The sequence below is a fragment of the Dipteris shenzhenensis genome, chromosome 4, assembly GCF_047967505.1.
Source record: "Dipteris shenzhenensis isolate YYH24624 ecotype China chromosome 4, Dip_SZ_1.0, whole genome shotgun sequence".
NCBI lineage: Eukaryota > Viridiplantae > Streptophyta > Polypodiopsida > Gleicheniales > Dipteridaceae > Dipteris > Dipteris shenzhenensis.
This window is the reverse complement of record NC_141599.1, coordinates 3,359,161-3,381,291: the sequence shown is the minus strand read 5'-3', so window position 1 is coordinate 3,381,291 and position 22,131 is coordinate 3,359,161. Positions and strand designations below refer to the sequence as shown.

General features: G+C 42.0%; 1 protein-coding gene across 1 annotated transcript; it reads left to right on the top strand.

Annotated features, from left to right (window-relative positions):
- Window positions 1–9,525: 9,525 nt before the first annotated feature.
- Window positions 9,526–13,852, top strand: LOC147902335 (uncharacterized). The gene has a single exon (XM_087373413.1). The coding sequence runs from the start codon at window positions 10,428–10,430 to the stop codon at window positions 13,491–13,493; it is 3,066 nt and encodes a 1,021-aa protein (XP_087229539.1). The 5' UTR covers window positions 9,526–10,427; the 3' UTR covers window positions 13,494–13,852.
- Window positions 13,853–22,131: the final 8,279 nt, after the last annotated feature.

Genomic DNA, 22,131 nt, shown 5'->3' with positions numbered 1-22,131 from the left:
CACTATTATTAGTGATCTCCTTGATCTTCACTTTTCCTTTGTCCTCCCTTAGATTCTCTTCCCTTATTTATACCCCAATTTGCATTCTTTTTCTTATCCTTTTTCTCTGTTTTTAGCTTGTAGCAATCCTTTTTCATGTGGCCCTTCTTGCCACAATGGTAACACTCAATGTTCTGTACCCGAGATTTGCAACGAGACCGTCTTTCTTGGGACTTCCCCCTGAACTGTGATCTTCCCCTTTGCACATTTAAGGTTGCATCTTGCTTGTTGCCATCCATAGACTTCCGTACAATCTCCTCGGCCAAGAATCTACCCATAACATCATCAAACTTTAGTACTCCACCAGGTGCAGAGTTATTGATAGTTGTATGGAAGATATCCCATGAGGATGGCAATGAGCACAAGAGGAATGTTGCCTTAGTCTCTGCATCAAAATTAAGATTTGAGCCTAGGCTGAAAATAATATTGAATTCATTCAAGTGAGAAGCAATGGAGACCCCTTCCTTCATTTGCTGCTCAAACAACCTCTTCATGAGGTAAACTTTATTAGAGACAGTTTCCTTCTCATAAGTGGCACATAATTTCTTCCACAAATCTTCCATAGTCTACTCATTTACTACTATGAAATAAACTAACTATGCAAGATGAAGTCTAACATTAGACTTTGCTAATGCATCCAACTCATTCCAATCATCCTCAAGCTTAGTTGCAATCCCTCCCAAGGGTTTGATCTACTTCTTTTGAATAAGCCATCCCTTATCTGTTCTTTCTGTAGAGAAAAGTTTGTCCCATCAAACTTTTTAATGCTGAAAAACTCCTTTTAAGACATGGAAGAGGATGCCATGATGCAAATAAAGTAAAATCCCAAATGCTAGTGCCTGCAAGAAAGAATCACACCAAATACCAAATGCACCCAAATGTGTATGCCACAATGGTAATATTAGTCTCAAAGCATAAAATTGCAACTGACTCATGTGCATATACTATGCATCCATATGAGCAAATCTAGCCCAAAAGAAAATGTCAACCTGTAATGACAAAACAATGGCAAATTCAATACCAATAAGAGCTAAATACCTCAAACATAACTTACAGTCCATGGGACATCAATGTCTCATCCAAGAAAGCATAGCACAATCAGTGCATCAACTGCAATGTGTCAAAGCTGTCCCTCACCATAAAATAGCATCCATGTGCAAAGCGGTAAATCTGGTCCCCCGAGGGAAAATAATCCGATACCTGGGTGCACCCCTAGGGGTAGGAGTGACTAATCGTCAGAGATTTGACTGGTTCAAAAGTAAAATTAGGGAGAAGTTGAAAAAATGGAGCGGCCTGTGCTTAGGCTGGAACGCGCGAAGCTTGGTGGTGCAACATATCTTAGCAGCAACCATGACTTATGTGGCGTCAATCTGGAGGTTCAACAAGACACAATGGATGGAAATTGAAGCGTTAATTAGGGGGTTCCTGTGGGCAGAGGAAGGAGGTAGACGCAAGATGCATTATATCCCTTGGGAACCATTGAAGGCTCCCAAAGTGCTCGAGGGCATCGGACTCCCGGACATTTGACTTAGGAACACGGTGCTCATAGGCAAATGGATGGTGAACCTCTACACTGAACAGGCACCGTGGGTGGTGATCACTAAGAACTTCATCAATGCAGGCTTCTAGAAGCAAGGGGCAGGGCAATGGCACAGCTTGGATTGGTACAATAGGCTAATTTCGGACTTCCCCGTTAAGATCGTTGGGTCGGACCTCATTGTCGGACTGGTCCAAGCCTAGAAGGACTATGTGTAGCTCTGCGAATGGAGAGGGAGGAAAGGTCTTAGAGGTGATGGTAGCCTCCACGAAAGTATCTGGTGGACCAGGGTGCTTAATAGGGGTGGTGAACCGTTCGCACTTCACGACCTAACTAGAGAAAGGAACCTCCATAGGAAAGGGATCAAGCGCTAGATGGACATATGGGACTCCAGCAAGGTGGGCTGGAAGATGATGGACCGAATCAAGTGGGAGGTTGTGTTGTCCCAAGGAGAAGCCGACCTGATCCAAGATACCCTTGACAGGATCTCGGAGCACTAGCCATCAAATAGCATTCCTGTGTGAGATGGGAGGGAAAACCAGTGGATCCTGGGGAAGACCCCTGTACGGAAGCTTTCGGCAAGGGTCATCTACAAGAAACTGATATGGGGGCAGTCAGCCATAGCAAGGTGCCTAATTGATGGCCACCCAGCTAGAGAAGAGAAACTATCTTTTTCTCGCTCTTTTCTCCAAATGGAGTCTGCGGCACAGTAGGAAACGGTGGAAAGAGCGATTCAGGAGAGTAAATTAGCAAAAAGGGTGGCCATTATCCCCACTTGCATGCTCTGCAGATGCAACCTGGAAGACATCCTCCACCTCCTATGGAGATGCGCGGTGGTGCGAGAGGTATGGAAGAAGATTGAAGTGGCGGTCAGAGGGGCAGGTCTAATGTCGAAGTTCACACTAGGCAACCAGTGGCACCTCCCCTTGCTAGGTGATACGAAGGGGCTCCCCTCCATGCTGGCTGTTGGCTGGCCGTACATCTGCACAGCAGTGATCCTAGGAGTGTGGGAAGTCCACAATAAAAACTCTTTCCAACATAGGATCCAACAGGGATTCAGAGTTTTGTCAATGACAGCAATGGTAAAGATGCATCTAAGGGACTTTAGCAAGGTCCTTGACATGATAGACCCAGGAGTTAGCCAGGCAATTTATGAGGTAAAAAAGCTTGTCGCTCTAGGTTGGAGGTCTTTCGCTCTCAACGTATGCCTAGGGAAAAATAAAAACCCCCTATAGGCCAAATTTTGAACGGGTCTTTTTTTAAAAGGGTCTAACCCCCCCTCATTTTGATTATTAGAAGTCGGCAAGTTTTTTTTGTAATTTAAAGAATTTGCAATGATTTTGAAGCAAACTACAATGAAGCTAAATGATTTAAATACTTGGAATTCATGTGTTGGACACAATATTTCTTATTTCTTTAAATACAATGTCAAAATTGTACCCTTTTTTGACTTATTTGTAAATATTAATTAAATATTTCATTAGCCATATGATACTCTTTGGCCATATATTTTTTCTCATGCATACTTTCTTTTGTTGTCTTGCTTGTGCACTGCACAATCCAGTATGCCCCCATAGTCATATTTGAAATGGAGATTTAGCATGATAATCTTGATTTATCTATGGGAGGTGTATAGGATGTATATGCACCTTTACCCACCAATAGTGCATTGCATTATACAAAATGATTTTGTGTAGCATCTTTCAAGACCATGCAAGAAAGAATAATGAAAATTGTGATCTTACATCATAAGAAACCATGAAAAGAGAAGTTATGTTAGCATTACATTTGTTAAAAGGTGGGGAAGAAGGAGTGGGAGAGGGATTTTGGGGGAGGATTATTTGTGGCCAGAAGTAACTAAGCTTAAAAGATCTGCTTTCTAGCTATTTGAAGTGAGGACTATTTGTAAGTAGAAGGCAACTACTATTTTACAGCTAGAAAGTTTTACTTTCCGGTGGGTGGGTGTCTTATTTAGTCTTGTGCTCCTCCAACATCCAATCTCCCATCCCAAGAATTTGAACCTATATTTGGGTTGTCTCATTATGTGTCTCAAACCATGATTTGATACATACATAAACATTTGTATCCTCTGTTTTCACATAAGTGGGCATATATTGCTATAGCTTCGTAGTCATCACGTAGGGGCCAATTAAGAATCGTGAAATAGTATTCTAGAAATGAACAAACATAGAAAATGAGAGATAAGCTCTCCTTCTCTCATGTTGCTTTGAGAAAGAAAGTTTCACGTCCATTGAAACCGAGGAAATATATATTAAAAGCTCTGAGAGTAAACAAAATGAAAGAAGCATTGAGCTTTGAATTTCTATACAGGAAACCAATGTGATGTAGACTTTTCAATAGGAATTCAAATGGATAAAAGATTTAGGAAGCCAAGTTTACATGCGGATGTACCATGGTGATATGAGCCCTTTCTAAATCGTTCTTCTACTTGTGCTCCACATATTTATATATTTAGAACACAATCCCTTTCCATATTCAAAGAAAGTAAGATTTTAATATAGTTAGACATTTTAATATAGTTAGAACACAATACCTTTCCATATTCAAAGAACGTAATACTGCAATATTTAGAGGACCTTTTGAAACATGAGAAAGTTCAAACTAAAAAATGTCACATGAATGAAATGTAGTCACAACAAAATTTATGTTTTTTGTAGAAAAAGTAAGGATTTTAGGTGTAAGATAAACATGCACCCACCTTTGCCCAATGCATAATATAATATGCTATAGAAGTTCATCCATTATCGTTGTATTATTGAAAAGGTACCAGAATGAATATTTTTAATGTTTCATGCGAATATCAAGCACCTCTCTCTCTCTCTCTCTCACACACACACACAAACACACACACACATGATGCACATGGTATGCACACACACATGCAATTGCAAGCACACACCTTTTTTTTTGTAGTCAAACACACACACACATGCCCCACAAACACATACACATGCACGCACATGGACACACGTGTGGACACACACGTGCATGCATGTATGCATGACACACACATGCATGCATGCACACGAGTACACACACACACATGCACATGCGCTCATGCATGTGCGTGCACGTGCACATGCACATGTGAGCATGCACGCATGCACACACACATGCCCATGCACACGCACACATGTGTGCATGTACACATGTGGGCACACCCAAACACACATTACATGTGCACATTGAGAGAGAGAGAGAGAGAGAGAGAGAGAGAGAGAGAGAGAGAGGGGGGGGGGGGGGGGGGGGGGGGAGGGAGGGAGGGAGGGAGGGAGGAAGAGAGAGCGACGAGAGAGAGAGAGAGAGAGAGAGAGAGAGAGAGAGAGAGAGAGAGAGATTATATATGTAGAAAGGCACATGCATGCCCCCTATCCCCCCCGCCCCCACACGCACAAAGTGTGTGCATGCCCACACAAATAGACATGCACATGATTAATGCACGAAGGCATAAACCTAAAAACATGTTGAATCAAGTAGCACATGCACAATGCACTCATACGTGTGTGGTTGCATGCACCACACATATTGCATGTGCATACATGCATGTATACATATCACAATGCACTCATATGTGTGTGGTTGCATGCCACCACACATATTTCATGTGCATACATGCATGTATACATGTCCACATGCACATACGCACACCCTATGCACACATGCACATGCATGCACATGATTGCATGCACACACACGCACATGCATAGCACAATGCATGTACATGCACATGCACAATGCACTCATATGTGTGTGGTTGGTTGCATGCCACCACACATATTGCATGTGCATACATGCATGTATACATATCCACATGCACGTACACACACCCTATGCACACATGCACGTGCATGCACATGCTTGCATGCGCACACACGCACATGCACACCACAATGCATGTACATGCACAGGCACGTGGATGCATGAGCACGCCCATCAGCACGTGCACACACACATGCATGCATACGTGTGTGCACAGACACATGCATGCACATGCATGCATCATGCATACGTGCGTGCACACATGCACATGCACATGCAAGTACATTGTGGAAATACTAACGCTTACTATGCTATGGCTCCTCAATGTAAATAGTTGTTGGACGTAGAGGTTGTGCCCAATTCCTTTAAACCCATACCACACAATGTTCATTGAATCTACTATAAGGGTTTCATTGATAGAGGATTAAATCAAAATTGCATCAATAACCCTTCCTTAACTTTTTGACATTTGTAAGAGATATGTTGACAATCTTCCTACCTTGATTTTGTGATCAGATCATGGCAGCCCTTTCTTTATGATCCAAAGATTGCCTTTCTTTTGAGATGAGATGGAAATCTTATCTCAGATTTACAATTAGTACAAGCTTGAAACACATCAACTTTCACATCCTCACAAAAAAAAGGTGAGAAATAAATGGTGTTTAATGGGCATACCTAGTGCTATGTCAATAATGGTGGAACTACTTTTGGAAGTCAATGGTCTCCACTTCTTGAGTAGATGCACTTTATACTCTTTTGATGGATTCCACCAAATCATGCATGGTATAAGCTTTCCAAATTGCAAATGAGAAGAATGAAATGTTTCTATGGTGAGGATATTTGCTAGGGTAAGGTGAAGTGTCTACATCTAAAAAGTTTAGGATGTGTAAAGAGAGAAGAAAGCATGCATGGCTTGCTATTATTTGATAGTGTAAAGGGAAAGTGAAGATATGGAAGTGCCTTGTTAAGATTAAGAAATGTAGCATCACATGGATGATGTGGTGGAATAGCTATGCAAAGGCACCAATTAATTCTATTTGTTCCTTGAAATAGTTGTCGAGAGACCTAATGTAGGGCGTGCATGTCTCTTGAGGCTTCTACGTCATGCATGTACCCACCACTATGAAGCACATGGGAGTTTGATATTTTAGTCAACTAGTGTACTATGGTTTAATTTTTCACGGCTTTAGTTCTAGGAAAAGCCATGGTTAGTCTCCCTTGTGAATACACTTACCCTTTGAAGTTTGATGTGCTTTGACATGAAAGGCTTGCATATTTTTATTTTATTTTTTAGAAGGCTGAGTATATTTATGGGGGCTGTGGTCAGGCATGAAAGGCTTGTATTAATCACATTCCCATATGAAACCTTTTAGCGTATCACACGAGCTAGATTTTAATGGGCACAACCTTGTAGACTAGGGTGGCCAACAATTGCATGGGGGTATTCCCCTAGTGATAAATATACTTAGGGCTCACTACCCCATGTTAGAGCAATTTATGTATTCAAATAGGGTGTTTATATTTTAAAAAATGGGCACCTATTCTACCATTGTCTTGGTCACTCACTTTGATGGAAAAATATTGGGTAGGTTCTCGATGGGAACATGGGGATGCGTGGCACGCCAAGCCTTAGACTATGTATTCAATGCATGGTTTTTCAAAGTTGTCTTTTATTGTGGTTACTCAATTAAAAAAAAAATGGTAGATAAGAGTGACGTGCACTCCGCCTTTGAATGGAGGAAGATCGACAGGAAGACAAGCAAACAAAGAAGAATAGGGAGGGGAAAAGAAGGCTGGAAGGGTAGGGGAAAAGAAGGTTAGAAGGGCAAGGACATGGGAGGGAAGAGAGACTACAATGACAAAGGCAAGTTGTGGGAAGGAGGGGGGAGATTAACTTTTGAAAGGGGCTTACCTTATGTGAATTTTCGCAGAGGGCTTACCTTACATTAATTTTTGCGGGGGGCTTACCTTACATTAATTTTTACCGGGGCTTACCTTATATGATTTTTTTAGGGGCCCTTCTAACATATGTTAATTGAAGGAATTTGTGTAGGGTTGGAACTAATGAATGAGAATTTCCAATTTTTCACTAACAAGGGGAACATACTCAATAGAATAAATTGGTGGACATAGTTATAGACCACTAATTTGAAATGGTACTTCCTTGGGGGGTTTTATATTTTGTCCAAATTAGGAGCTATGTGAGCCATTCTTACCTTTCATGATGTTAAAAACCTCAATCAAGTATTGTAATCAATGCTAAACTGTGATGAAGCACATATGGGAATTTCTTACAATAAAATCGTGGATCTTGAAAAGTACTTGAATCCTCAATAGGGAGATCTCCATGGTTGGCAAATGGATTGGCTCTTATGATTAAAACACAAATTGTTTGAGCTCATTTGTGCTTTCATGTGTCTACTTATGAGACCATGTTAAAATTTTGAGGGATACGATTTGAAGCGTGAGTACACAATCTATTGATGTAGTGCAGGTGGAATTGCACTCTTGAAATTTGTGGAGAGGCAAAGAATAGCCTCACCCCATGAATTCCATAGTCATGATTGGTTGCAAAGAAGCTCCCATTAACATTGAGGATTTGGACGACGTTAAAAGTAAAAATAGGGAGGGAGGGCATTTCAGAGAGATTGAGCCAATGAGTTGCTTCAGTTTTGCTGCAAGAAGCCTGATTCTTCGATAGTTTAGTGCATTGGAGCTAAGATGTCAAAGATGCAAAGACGTTCCCACTAGCAGGATCTAGAGTATATTCAGGCTATTTTTCTTTGGATAGTAGGAATGTGCTCTAAGGAAGCAGCTTTGATCCTCCTTAGAGGGGTAGTGATTTCCACATTTCGGATTTGAAAATGGAGTTTCCAAGCTTTGTGCCATGGTTCCAGGAGGTGCCTTTAACATCGGGGAATCTGGAAGACATAAGCCTGAAATTGGATTGTTGTAGTTTCAGCCATGCAGACTAGTCTGGCTAAGTTGTCACCTCCTCTAGATTTTTGAGGCTAAGATCTCTCAACCCTTACATTGGCATCATGGGAATGCACGCTTACAAGTTTACAAACATGGGAGCATATGGAGGCTATTTTTCCATAGCGTCCAAGGAATGCACTGTAAGGAAGCAGTCCTTGCAAGTTCATGTTTGTAAATTGTAACGAGGGCTATGTCAAAGGGTGGGGTGGGGGGGTTGAGCTGGGGTACGACGGGTCAAACGGCGAGTTTTGTCACGAGTGTCAGGGGGGAGGACTAAATTAGTGATTTAAAAAAAAAATTCATGGGAAGTGCAATGCAGTTCCCGAGGGAAATTTGTAAATGGAGTTTAATATAGGGGCTAAACAATGTGTCACGATGGACTACGAAATTACGGTACACAAAACTGTACAGTGGTACAGAGCACAAACACAAGGCAGCGCTTTGGAAATCGCCCATGGTTATGGTTGGTTGCCTTCGTCCTCTCCCCTCCTCTCCCCACGCCCCTGCCCCCCTCAGCCAACCGTTGCCGCTCTCTCCTCAACGCTCATCACTTCTCGCCACGCCCTTCGAAAAAGAGCTCAACCCCGCAGCCCTCATCAACCTCTCCCGACGTTCCGAGTTCTAAAGCTTGGCGGCGGGAGCCTACGGCGCACCACTTTCGCTTCTATGCAGAATTAAAGCAACAGGAGTCACACGACCATAGCGTTCGAGCTCCACATACTGGGCTGTTCTGTGCAGAGCTAATAAAGCAACAGGACCATGGAAGCAAAGGCGGAAGTGGGGGGTGGGCGATGGGAATTGGGCAGAGTGGGGGATGGAATACGTCTCGGAAGACGGGAGGAGTCGTGCAAGCAGGGGTACGTAGGGGAGGGGGAGGAGGAGGAATGGCGGTGAAAGGTGGCATGCGTGAATTTAGCAAGCTACGGTGGAAGAGGAGGTGGTGGTGGCGATGGCTCATTAATAAGAGAGAGAGAGAGAGAGAGAGAGAGATAGAGCGAGCATCGAAATCCAAGGTGGGCAGCTCGTCACATCGCACCAGCCTAAATCCCACAACACAACACACTGTTTGTGGCAGCAAAATCCCTCCTTTTTACCACCTTCGTCTTCCTTTTCATCTTCATCTTCATCTTCATCTTCATCTTCAAACTTCAAAGTCTTCATCTTAAGCTTTCCCCTGTTTGCCCTTTGCCCTGTTCCCTCCCCTTGTTTTCCCCACTTCTATAAGTCCAAGTTCCAACCTTTCTTGCATCGATCCCGCATAGCAATCGGCATGCAAATTTCTTGGGCACCCGCTCCGGTGTTTGTTTATGGAACTCTCGTAGTATCCCACCAGCTTCCTCCTCCTCGATTTGGCGGCCTGCCTTGTATTTTTCTGCGCTTTTCAAAGCGTTGAATTTTCTGCTTTCCTCTCCTCCTCTGACGTCCAACCCTCGACGCTCTCGGGTCGGACGTCTCAAAGTCCCCCTCTCCTCCCTTCGTCTTCTCCATTCTTCTACGTGCGTCTTCTTCTTCTTCCTCTTCTTCACTCAGATTCATCTGCCGATGCTCTGTTCCTGCAATGTTGTGGTATTGACAACCATCTCCCCACACCAGACCCTCTCACTCTGCTGCACTTGCATCGCTCTCATCTCTCCACCCACGCTCTTACCACAACCAAATTGGTGCTTTCATCCTCAGTGACTGCGATAGCTACTATCAAGTAGCTCGCCAACTGCATGCAGCGTGCCTCCTAATTTTCCATACCTCTTGTTGGTACTCTGTATGGAGACCGCGCACCTGTCTCTCCCTACTCACGAGCTCTTTATTGTCTGATCGCCACAACAGCTACCCAGCTTGGCCCTTCCCTATAGTCTCCTTCGTGCCCCTCTTTCCCCTTTCTCACTCCCTCGCACCGTGCCCGTGCCCTTCCCTCTTGTTTGCTCCTCTGTATTCCACTAAACCTTCCAATGCCACTGCTCGCCCTTGCCCCAGGCCAGTTTCCATTCTTGTTTAACTGCTTCTCTTCTCGGTTACTCCATGCACCGGTTTGTGCTTTCCTTGTGGCCTCGGTGCTCCCTTTGTAAAGAGGGCCAAGTTCGTTTCTCCCTCCAGCATGTATATAATCGTATTTTCTCTCTTGCTAGTTTCCCTCCTGGATGGCCTGCCCGCGATGTCATCTATAGATGTCCCACAAACCAGTGGGAATGCCGACGGAAGAGCGTCGAATGCATGTGACGAGGAGGACCTCACAGCTCTGTTAGATTTCAGAGACCATGTTGGGGGCTCCTCTCTAACGACCTGGAACACAAATGTCAGCTGCTGTGAGTGGGTTGGCGTGACTTGCGATGGCTCAGTCGCGCCGAGAGTAGTGAATATCTCGCTACCAGGGATGGGGCTCAACGGCACTCTTCCTTCTTCGTTGAGCAACCTGACTGCCCTTCAGGTTTGCAACGTGTCGAATAATTCTCTTCACGGTACTTTGCCTGGGGAACTGACTTCCCTCTTCCAGCTGAAGCAGCTTGATCTCAGTGGTAATAATCTTTCAGGTCCCGTGTCTGTAATAGGGAACCTTCCAACATTGCAGGTCCTCAACATATCGAGTAACTCTTTCACCGGCAGTCTCCCCTCCTTAAGAAATTTCAGTTCTCTGGTGCGCTTTGGCGCGAGCAATAATTCCCTGAATGGAAGGGTGCCGACGGATGTGTGCCAGGGTGGGCACAACGTTACGATCCTCGACTTCTCTTACAATGGATTTTCAGGTTCCGTCGACGAGGGGCTTGGAGACTGTGTCCATCTTCAGGTCTTGGATTTGGGAAGCAATCACTTGGTGGGTTCTATTCCTAGCGACCTTTTTAAGCTGAGCTCTTTGATAAAGCTTTGCTTAGCAAACAATAACTTCTCAGGGACTCTGGATGCGGCTGTTGGCAGCTTGGTAAATCTTACATGGCTTTTGTTGGGTAGCAATAATCTTGACGGTGTTTTGCCTTCAAGTCTAACTGCGTGCTCCAAGTTGAAGGTTTTCACGGCAAACAGCAATCAATTTGAGGGTGAAATCAGTATGGACTGGGGGAAATTGTCAGACCTGGAGATGGTGGATCTCAACAGTAACAAATTCACTGGATCTATTCCTGCTTCATTGACGCAGTGTACAGCTCTCCAGAGCCTGAACGTGGCAAAAAATAACTTCACGGGAGTGATTCCGCCTCTCATAAACGAATTGAGGAACCTGTCTGCACTTCTGCTCTCCAGCAACCATTTGAGTGGCAGCTTCAGCTCTCTGACGGACAACACACAATTGGTCAGCCTGATTCTGTCAAAAAATGAGTTCAGCGAAGCGCTTCCGGATTCCGTCAATGGCCTCACGAATTTGCAGGTGCTGGCTCTCGGGAATGTCAACTTTTCTGGGGTTATCCCTAACTGGTTGAGGAACTGTACGAAGCTACAGGTTCTAGACCTGTCTTGGAACCGTTTACATGGTCCGCTTCCAAGCTGGTTGGGGAGCTTTCGGCATCTGTTTTACATGGATTTGTCCAACAATTCTTTCTCGGGCTTCATACCTCCTCAGCTGTTTGACCTGCCCACTCCAGCACGTGGAGATGACGATACAGCTGGATTGCAGGCTGTGGTAAGTAATCTGGCCATAAGGCAAAAGGTTGATTCTCCCGAGTTGCAGTACACGCAAGTGTCTGCATTCCCAACAACGCTTTACCTTTCGCACAATTTGCTCGTAGGACCGATTCCTTTACAGGTGGGTAATTTCAAGATGCTTCTTAATCTCGATCTCAGCTTCAATAACTTGTCTGGCAGCATTCCTGAGACAATGGCAAGTCTAACGGATCTCGAGAATCTGGATCTATCGTGTAACAATCTCACAGGCTCGATACCTCCATCGCTGTCCCAACTGACCTTTCTTGCCTACTTCAATGTGTCATATAACAATCTGGCCGGTCCTGTCCCTTTGGGTAACCAGTTCTTAACGTTTTCGACGAAAAGCTACGAGGATAATCCCGGCCTTTGCGGTGCTCCTCTTCCTCCCTGCGGCAAAAAGGACGAGGCACCTATGATATCCTCAGTGTATGGCCGGAGTCCATCTGCTTCCAGAATTGCAATTCTGGTCCCAATCAGCTTGGTGATCGGTCTCACTGCAGTGGTGGTGGCCGGGCTCTCTTGGAAACTGTCCAGGCGGAATGTTGTGTATCAGGGGAATCTCAGCTTTAGGGATACGGATGGTCCTCAATGTCTCGCGGAGGCTCTGAGCTTTTCTGTGGAACTCTTCCACAGCCAGGGAAAAATTTCTGTGTCTGACCTTTTTAAAGCGACCAGCAATTTTGATTCAGCAAACATAGTTGGATGTGGAGGATTTGGTTTGGTCTACAGAGCAGACTTAGCAAATGGGTCGAGGCTCGCGGTTAAGAAACTGACCGGCGATTGTGGGCAGATGGAGCGGGAGTTTAGAGCCGAGGTGGAGGCTCTTTCCAAGGCTCAACACAAGAATTTGGTTTCTTTGCAAGGGTATTTTCAAATTGGAAACGACAGGCTGCTATTGTATTCATACATGGAGAATGGAAGCCTTGATTACTGGCTTCATGAGAGGATTGATGGTGGCACATGTCTGGACTGGCCAATGCGGCTGAAGATAGCGCAAGGTGCAGCACACGGCCTGGCGTACCTCCATCAAATTTGTGATCCTCATATCGTACATCGAGATATAAAATCCAGCAACATTTTGTTAGACGAGAGGTTTGAAGCTCATTTGGCTGATTTTGGTTTAGCAAGGTTGATGATGTCGACGGATACTCACGTGACTACTGAGTTGGTAGGTACGTTGGGATATATTCCTCCAGAGTACAGCCTCGCTTTGAATGCAACGCCAAGGGGTGATGTGTACAGCTTTGGGGTGGTCCTGCTGGAGCTGCTCACACGAAAGCGTCCTGTGGATGTTTGTAAGGCCAGAGGAGCTGCTGATCTTGTTGCGTGGGTGCAACAGTGGAGGATGAATGGCACACCTGAGGAGATTTTTGATAGCGTGCTGCGAAATAAGGGCCATGAAGAGCAGATGTTGCAGGTTTTAGATGTGGCTTGCCCATGTATAAATCCTGATCCTCTGAAAAGGCCTACCATAAGGGACATTGTGGCTTGGCTGGATAAAGTCGGTCAAGAGGCTAAATCCTTTCCTTGATCTCTCGACTATTTCTCCCCTAAGTCCCTAGTTTTTGCTCATTTGCTTCAGTGACAATGGGAAAGCAGGAACACGGGTATAGTTTTACTTCCTGCTTCCTTTTGAGCGTGTGATTGCTTCGGCGATCGATGTAACTAGTAATCAAATTCCTTCCCCTCCCCACCTGCCCTTTTTGGAAGGAAAAAAGCAAGCCTGGAAGTCAAAAACAACTCTGGTCTGATCAGTTGAAGTGCATGCTCTCCATATGCATACACGTGGCTTTGATCGGATGTTGCTGTTCACCATACAAAATAGCTAGTTTTGAAAGGAATAGAATCGGAATGCTTTTTCCCAAGGTGAGTACTGTGCCCTGTTGTAAGCTTTTTTAAGAAGCATGTTTGCGAAGGAAATCATTGGAAGGTAGGAAAGGAAGCAGTTATACTTTTTTTTGATTGAAGCAGAAACTCCCATCATTTAGCAATATATCTTGAGATATTAGAACTTCTCGAATGCCCTATGTTATGATCAAGCAAACCAGCTGTTATTAAAACATCTCTGCAATTCTAGGTGCCCTTGGTGAGTAAATGCTTCTTTTGTCTCCGCCCATTCCCATTATAAGGTGTTTCTAGAGGTATGAATGAATCAGCCCGATCAATTTAGGCTACAAGGAAATATCTTAGCTCAGAAAGGAGTGTTGAAATAGAGCAGGAAACGTAACCTTTGTAGTGTTCTCGAACTGCTTCCTCTTAGCTCCGAACTTTGTGGAGACGTAGTGTTAATAGAACCTTTGCAATGCTGATTGCTGGTTGTTCTTGGTGAGCTAAGAAAGTTCCGAAATTAGTGAGTGAAATCTTCTTTTGTTTTGAACTTTGTTGAAGGATAGGAGCTCCTATGTGAATGAATCATATCAGGCCATTAAGAAAAAGTATATCGGACTCCCTCTTTCATCTAAAGAGGGGCGTGCGAGGGCTTGACCATAATTAAGTACGGAATGGGTAGGGGAGATTTAAGGTATTCATGTGAGTTATATAAGGGGATGTTTTTGTGAGGGGTCTCACTCCAGGAAGTAATTTCAAACTTCCTTGAAAGGGTTGATCTTTTATTGAGAGGTGTTATTTAAAGTTTATGATTGTGTCTTTAGAAAAATAAAAGTGCATGATTGTGTAACGGGGGATTTGATGTGTGGACCTCTGGGCAAGTGATGGTGGAGGAATGCAAAGGAACGAGGAGCAAGATATCCAAATTTCTTCTTCTTTATCATCTTAAAAAAAGATAGTATTTGTGCTATCTACCAATGATGTCATATCTACAATTGAACTTATGAATGAGTAGGGGGACACATTGCCTACAATGTCTCTATGCATCGACAAAGATGGCTTTGCCAATGTGGCTTAATTCTTCGGAAATAGCTCTCGATGCTACCTACTATGGAGGCATCTTTCACACAAGTCCAATCCTTTATAGATGGGAGTCTATTGATTATATTATGACCTTTTGCATGTGATTGAGCATCGTGCCATATATTCGGGTCACCTCATATGTGCTATTATGCTTACTCATTGACACATGTGCTATTATGCATACTCATTGATGCAGGGTGCTATTGGAGGTTTCTTGAAAGTGCCATCCTTGATGTTTGTGCCCTTTGATTTTGTCTCTGGCTAATTAGGCCGCCTTCTTGTCATTAAAGTGCAAGTTCAGCAAGAAGGAGGTGCAATGCAATTGCAAAGAGTATCGTGACTAGATGGATGTGCTATTTGAGGAGTTGTGGTGAAGAAGATGATACGCTTGTTAAAGGAAACAACTCAAGCTTGTGTGAGAGAGGATGATGCCCAACATTCAGAATCATGTCTATGGAAAATATTAGGAGTGAACATTATCCCAACAATGAATTTAAAGCCTTCTCGAAGTTGCTTGGGCTAATATTCACTATTTCAAATTTGATAAATTTCCTTGAATACTAATAATATAGCTTTCACATAAAAGCTCTGAATGCATCCTTCCAAGTACTTAATCGATTCCATATTACCACATTCTTTTCACATTTCTACCCTATTTCTGCATTCTTTCCTGCATTTCCACATTCTTTTCCATTCTTTTCGCATTCTTTTCACATTTCCACATTGTTCACCGAGCACGGAGCACGGATAGTGGGAGCGGTAGTTGAGCATCATTTTGCAACAATGGATGCATATAAGTTCCGAAGTAGCAAGCTATAGGCGACTAGCAATGAGCGCACCAAGTATGTGCTAAAATGGAAGGTGGTTCTTAGGTAGAAACTAAGTTATAAAAAGGGAGAAGAGGACAAGAGATCATTGCGTTGGGTCCTCTCCCTCCAACAAGAGTTGATAGGTTAGGGAGTGTTGGAAAATTAATAAAAGATTCATCGCAAGGCCAAGTAAAATGAGCTTGTTGATTTGTCTATCAGGCAAATGAATACAGATATCACCAATACTTTCAATTGGTAGGGGATGCTTGCTAGCTCTAAATGAACATTTTGTTCACCCATTATTGGAGTAAGGGGTTTGAACAATTATTTCTTGCAATATCAGTAACTCAATTACATTCCAAAGTTAGAACATTACATGGTTTGCTTGCATATTTTAAAACATTCCCTCAAGAACCAGTAAAAATCATAGGGTTTTAAAAAGCAGTGCACATTTTTTATATTTAAAAAAAAGTAAAGTTCATTCTTATGTCACAAAAGCTTGAAAATTGAAAAAATATTTAGAGAACTACTCTCTTCTTGCCAAACAGTTTTTAACAAGATATGAGATCATTCTCACAAATTAGCAAAAGAAGTTCGCATTTTTTCCTTTCACATATCAATTTCATGCATAACCCTACACATAAGACTCCCCTGTTAGACAACATTCTAAAACATACAATTGATTTCTGAAACTTTGGCATTTAAACTTTTGACTAATTCTCAATACAAATTCAATAACCTACCTCTCACCATGGATCTATGGATTGTTAAATGTATCCACAAGAAGCATGAGTTCAATTAAAATTCTTTACGTAGGCTATGCATAAATATCTCTTCATCCATTTTCCAAAAACCTTACATGTGAGGAGTTTAGAATTTCCACTATGAGCTCATTGACAAAGAACTATATTTGCATAGGCAAATACAAAAGTGCATATTTCTATAAAGCTAGGAAATTTTTTATTGCATTAAATAGAATGTTTTAGGCCTAATTGGCTATTTCGATTATGTCCTTTCTCTTATTTAAGTATTCCATCCTTTATTTATTTTTTAAATGTTCTCACATAACGTCAATATCATGAGATCATACATTACAACATTATATATTTAAATAATCAATGATTTTTTTGTTCATGATAATAAAAAATGACAAGGCTTTGAAGATAAATTTATATCCAAGGGTTCGTGTCAAACCCTTAAAAAAATTCTAAGAATCTTAAGCCCATGACTAAAGCTAGAAAGTAATCTATGTGATAAGGTCCAGACATCTCATTAGTTATCAGTTAGTTATCAACAATCCATGTGATAAGGTCCAAGTATCTCATCATGTATCGGGGCTCCGTGCTATGCTTTGGCTCAATGAACATTGTCTTAACTATAATAGTAATAGCAAAGAAGGACTAATGTAGCCTTATCTCTTCCATGGTTTTTTCCACCTCTCCTTGTTCCATGCCCTTGTAAATCGTAGGTAGTGACAGTTAAGGATTGCTAGCATTCATAACCACTTTGGTAGGATCAAAGAGTAGGATCAAAGAGCTCTAGCTTCCTTCCAAGCATGAGCTTTGTTCTCCTATCCTAGATTTTGTGATCTAGTAATACCTCAAGCAATCTTCCCCATCACCCTATCTTGTAATTTATTCTCTTGTCCAAGATCATGGCTCACCACCTTAGCTAAATGAGGAAGTAGTCTTAACTTTTCTGCTCAAAAGAAGTCATTTGTACCATTCAAAGGAGGCAAAGCACCACTACCATTAGCTCCTTTTACGATGCTTTTTTTCGATGCATATTACTTTGTTTTTTGCCCAAGAAGTGTTCCATCGAGATTACAGCCAAAAAGTCGTAATGTCAATATTTTCATCGATATTAGCGTTATCTGCTGGATTAGCATCGATATTTCTGTCGAAAAAGCCTCTGGAAAAAATATACAGCATCGATAGTCATCCTTGGTAAACCTTCCAAAATTCAAATCAAATTGAAATGTTTTGACATTGCAATATATATTAGATCAATGTTGTTCTCCATTTCTTAATCAATTGAATCATCATTGGAATCTTCATTGTGAGATTGATGCTCATCATCTCGATCATCCTTGGGCAAGTCTCGCACATCTTCAGCATGTAGATCGAGGTCTCGCAAATCAGTATATGAGAAACCCTCTGAGGAGCTCAAACTATCTTCACTTTCCAAAACTCTGGTAGAAGGGGTACTAAAAGTGCTAGCTTCCAACCCATCTATTTCTTGCTCTTCCATTTCATTCTCTACTTCCACATCTTGAAATACATGTTGGTTTCTAGGTGTAACTTGAATCACAAACCACCACTGGTTGTCCACTTGATCGGTTTGAAAGACCACTTAAAACAAAAATCCATGATATGTTTATACAATCTTTGAGGAAGTTGAACATCAAATGATATCCATACAAGAAATGCTTACTTGCTCGCAGTGCGTGGGTAGCACAAATGTGTCACTAAGGTCATCCTAGATTTTTGTTGAGTTAATGGCAAAAAATCCACTTGGACCCTTCCTGACCGTATCCTGAGCACTTCTAAAAACGACTTTGAACCATTTCACATCAAACATAAATACTTGGAATTTCCTAAAGTTCACTTGCAAAATATATTCTATGGCTCCAACATAATCCATTTTGCCTGCAATGAGGTTTGTATCGTTCGCACTAGCTCTACTCTCTTGTGAAAAATTGGCCAGGAGCCCTTGATCAAATGTGTTGCGCCTTACATCAAATTTCTCTACTCGATAATGATTACCATACATCCACATTGCATCGAACGAACGGCTTTGCAAAGGTAATGGATTCTTGTTAGCTTATATAAAAAGGTTGTAGGCAAATGCAAATAAAAGAAAAATGATATACATACCTTTAGATCACAACCTCGTGCAAATTCCTCCTCAATGTCTGTCACAATCAACTCTCTTCGACTATCAGCTTCAAGAGCATCTTCCAACCAATCAATGGTGCATTTAGTTGGCATGTCTGATAACTCCAAGGGATATTTCTTACCTCTATTGGTCTTTTGCCAAGCTTTTCTATCCTTCTCTCTTTTAGCTCTTTCATCTTCATATTGTTAAAGCCATTTCTTGATTTCTCCACAATTGTAAAGACAAAAGGTGTTCACTTTTTGTTGCAAGGTGATACTCATTTTCTTATGCTTTCCCTTCCCTTGTCCGATCTCTCCTACAACACGTGGGTCATCACTACAATCCCAATGTTGAGGCATGTCTGGCATGAGTTGTAGAAGAAGCTCCGGAACATAAAACATTGACTCTTGCACTAGCTAGCCTTTTGCTATGCTTCCCTCTGGCCTTGCTTTTTGTCTTACATACCCTTTCAACACCTTCATAAACTGTTCCAAGAAAAACATCCATCGGCTATGCAAAGTGCATGCATATGCCACTTCATTTTCCAAGTGCACAAACAAATGCAATTGAATGTCCATGATACTCGTTGGAAATGCCTTTTCAATCAAACATACGGCTTTGGCTACGAGAAGTCTCATTTGCGGAATGGATGATTTCTTGATCTCTTTTGATGATATCCACCTACATTTACATGTCAGTAAGCCATGGAACTTGCTTTTGCAATGAGCATGAAAATTTGGCAAGAATTTGTATAACCTCTAACATACCTTACGAATACACTTAGCTTGTTGATGGCCTTTGATGCATCGTGTACTACATCCTTGCAAAGCAACTGGAAGTACGTACTATAGAAACAATGCTGTGTTAGTCAAATTCAACAAGAGGTAAAAAATAAATAAAACTGAAGTGGAAGCAATGTTACCTAAATCATTTTTTGCCAATCATGAGACTCTAGACCACTTAGTTTTCCAGAGGAAGTAAAGGGAACCCTTTAAGTTATGCATGTATCCAGTTGGGGTTTTCATACCCGCGATAACAATTTTCACCCCTATGCTTTTGTCAAAATCGAAGGTGCCTTTGGTAAAATCACCTTGCCAACATGATTTTCTCTTGGCGAGAAGGCTCTTTTGGTTTTCATCACTTTCAAGTGAACTCATGCCTTTGGGGTGTCTCTATCCCTAATTATATGTTTCCACCAAAATTTTAGACACATTTTTGAATATATGCATTGGGTCCAATAGATACATGACTTTGTGTTGTCTCTTGGAAGGAATAAATAACTTAGTTAATCGTCTCACATAAGTCACATACGAGCACGAAAAGTAAATACATGAAATGAATTTAATGAATTCACTCATAAAGAAGATAAAACATGACTTCTACCTCATCGTTCAACTGTATCTCTAGTACGGGTTGAAAGCGACGACATATCTTTATGTGTGTTGTTGATATGTTGTGTAATCTCCTTATTTATCTTTTCATCATGCACAATCACACAAGACTCATTGATAAGGATTCACTCTACTAGTCTCTTCTTTGGACTCTGATGAGCTTGAATCTCCATCCACTTCAACACTATGTTCCTTGGAATCCTTGCCCCTAAATAAATTCATCGCCTGAAAGGGAAGCATATGCAAGAATATGCTTAAAGCCTCGTGAAGCATATAGGCTTGAAGCATATGCTTATTTATGCATGTGCTTCAACCCTCGGGAAGCATACAGGCTTGAAGCATATGCTTAAAGCTTTATAGCTTTATGCATATGCATAAAGCTTAAAGCTTTCAAGGATATGCCTATGCCTATGCATATGCTTAAAGCTGTAAAGCTTTAAATAACATGCATAAAGCTTTGAAAAATATGCTTAAAGCTTTAAAGCATATGCTTAAATCTTAAAGCATATGCATATGCATAATACATATGCTTCGAACCTATAGGCCTTGCAAATTCAACTTATTAAACACACATTCATTCTGAAAGAAAGGGAAAGCATATGTTTCAAGCCTATTTCTAAAAAACAGACATTCTTAAATCCTAACACTCATTGTAAATTCTATTAATTAAACATACATACATTTTGAAACAAAGGGAGGAAAAGGAGAAAAAGAAAAAAGAAAAAGAGAAAAGGGTAAGAGAGGGAAGGGAGAAAAGAGAAAAGGGAAAAAGGAAAGGGGGAATAGGAAGAAAAGAGAAGAAAGAGAAAAGAGAAGAGAGAAAGGGGAGAAGGAAAGGGAGAGGGAAGAAGAGAGAAAATGAAGAAATGGAAAAATAGAAGAAGGAGAAAAGGGAAGAGAAGGGAAGGGATGGGGAAGGGAAAGGGAAGGGGAAGGGGAAGGAAAGAGAAAGGGAAAGGGAAAGGGAAAGGCAAAGGGAAGGGGAAGGAAAGAGAAAGGGAAAGGAAAGGGATGGAAAGGGAAAGTGAAAGGAAAGGGGAAGGGGAAGGGGAAAGGAAAGAAAAACTTAAGAAAACTAAAGAAAATCAACATACCTGGTGGAAAGGGTGTTGTCTCTGTGCCAACATGGACTTAGGTAGAATAGAATGTGTGTGTAGAGTAGCGGCAAAGCTCCGCTTGTACTTGCATAAGGCTAGAAATAATCCCTCTTAGAAATCCAACTTGCATGTTCTACATATGATTCCTACATGCAACTTCTACATGCAACTCCTACATGCAAGTTCTACATGCGAGTTCTACATGCAACTCCTACATGTGAGTTCTACATGCGAGTTCTACATGCAACTCCTACATGCGAGTTCTACATGGAACTCCTACATGCAACTCCTATATGCGAGTTCTACATGCAACTCCTACATGCGAGTTCTACATGCAACTCCTACATGCAACTCTACATGCGAGTTCTACATGCAACTTCTATATGTAAGTTCTACTTGTCATGCTCTTACACCTTCTTCCTCTCCCACTCCTATGCTCCCCCCTAAACCCTTAGTTCCTCAACCCTTAATCTCCATGATCTACAAGGAGGCGAGTTCTCCACCATGTACTCTACTCTAAACTTTGGAACCTCCTTCTAAACCTTAAAACCTCCTTCTAAACCTTGAAACCTCCTTCTAAACCTTGGACCTCCTTCTAAACCTTAGAACTCCTTCTAACCCTAGAACCTCTTCTAAACTCTGGAACCTCCTTCTAAACCTTAGAACCTCCTTCTAACCCTTAAACTCCTCCTAAACCCTGCAACCTCCAATGAAGATGAAAGCCTTCATTTCCTTAACCATGATGATATACGTTCCTTTTACACATGCATGCACTATGTTTGCTTACCATACTTAAGCCTACGTCTCTCATTGGAACATGACTCGAGGTCCTAAGCTACATGTATACTACAAACGACAACCCCAGTATATCTGTAGGTGACAAAAAGCCTCAGAACCCTGCATACTGAGAATACCTTGCTCTTCTCACGGAAGCCATGGGAAAGAGCAAACATAGTGCATGAATGTGTAAAAGGAACGCGTATCATCATGGTTGAGGAAATGAAGACTTTCATCTTCATTGGGGGTTGCACGGTTTAGGAGGAGTTTAAGGGCCAAGGTTTAGAAGGAGGTTCTAGAGTTTAGAA

Bases quoted from the DNA above. Each gene is read 5' to 3' on its own strand.
- LOC147902335 (XM_087373413.1), top strand. From the start codon at position 10,428: ATGTATATAATCGTATTTTCTCTCTTGCTAGTTTCCCTCCTGGATGGC.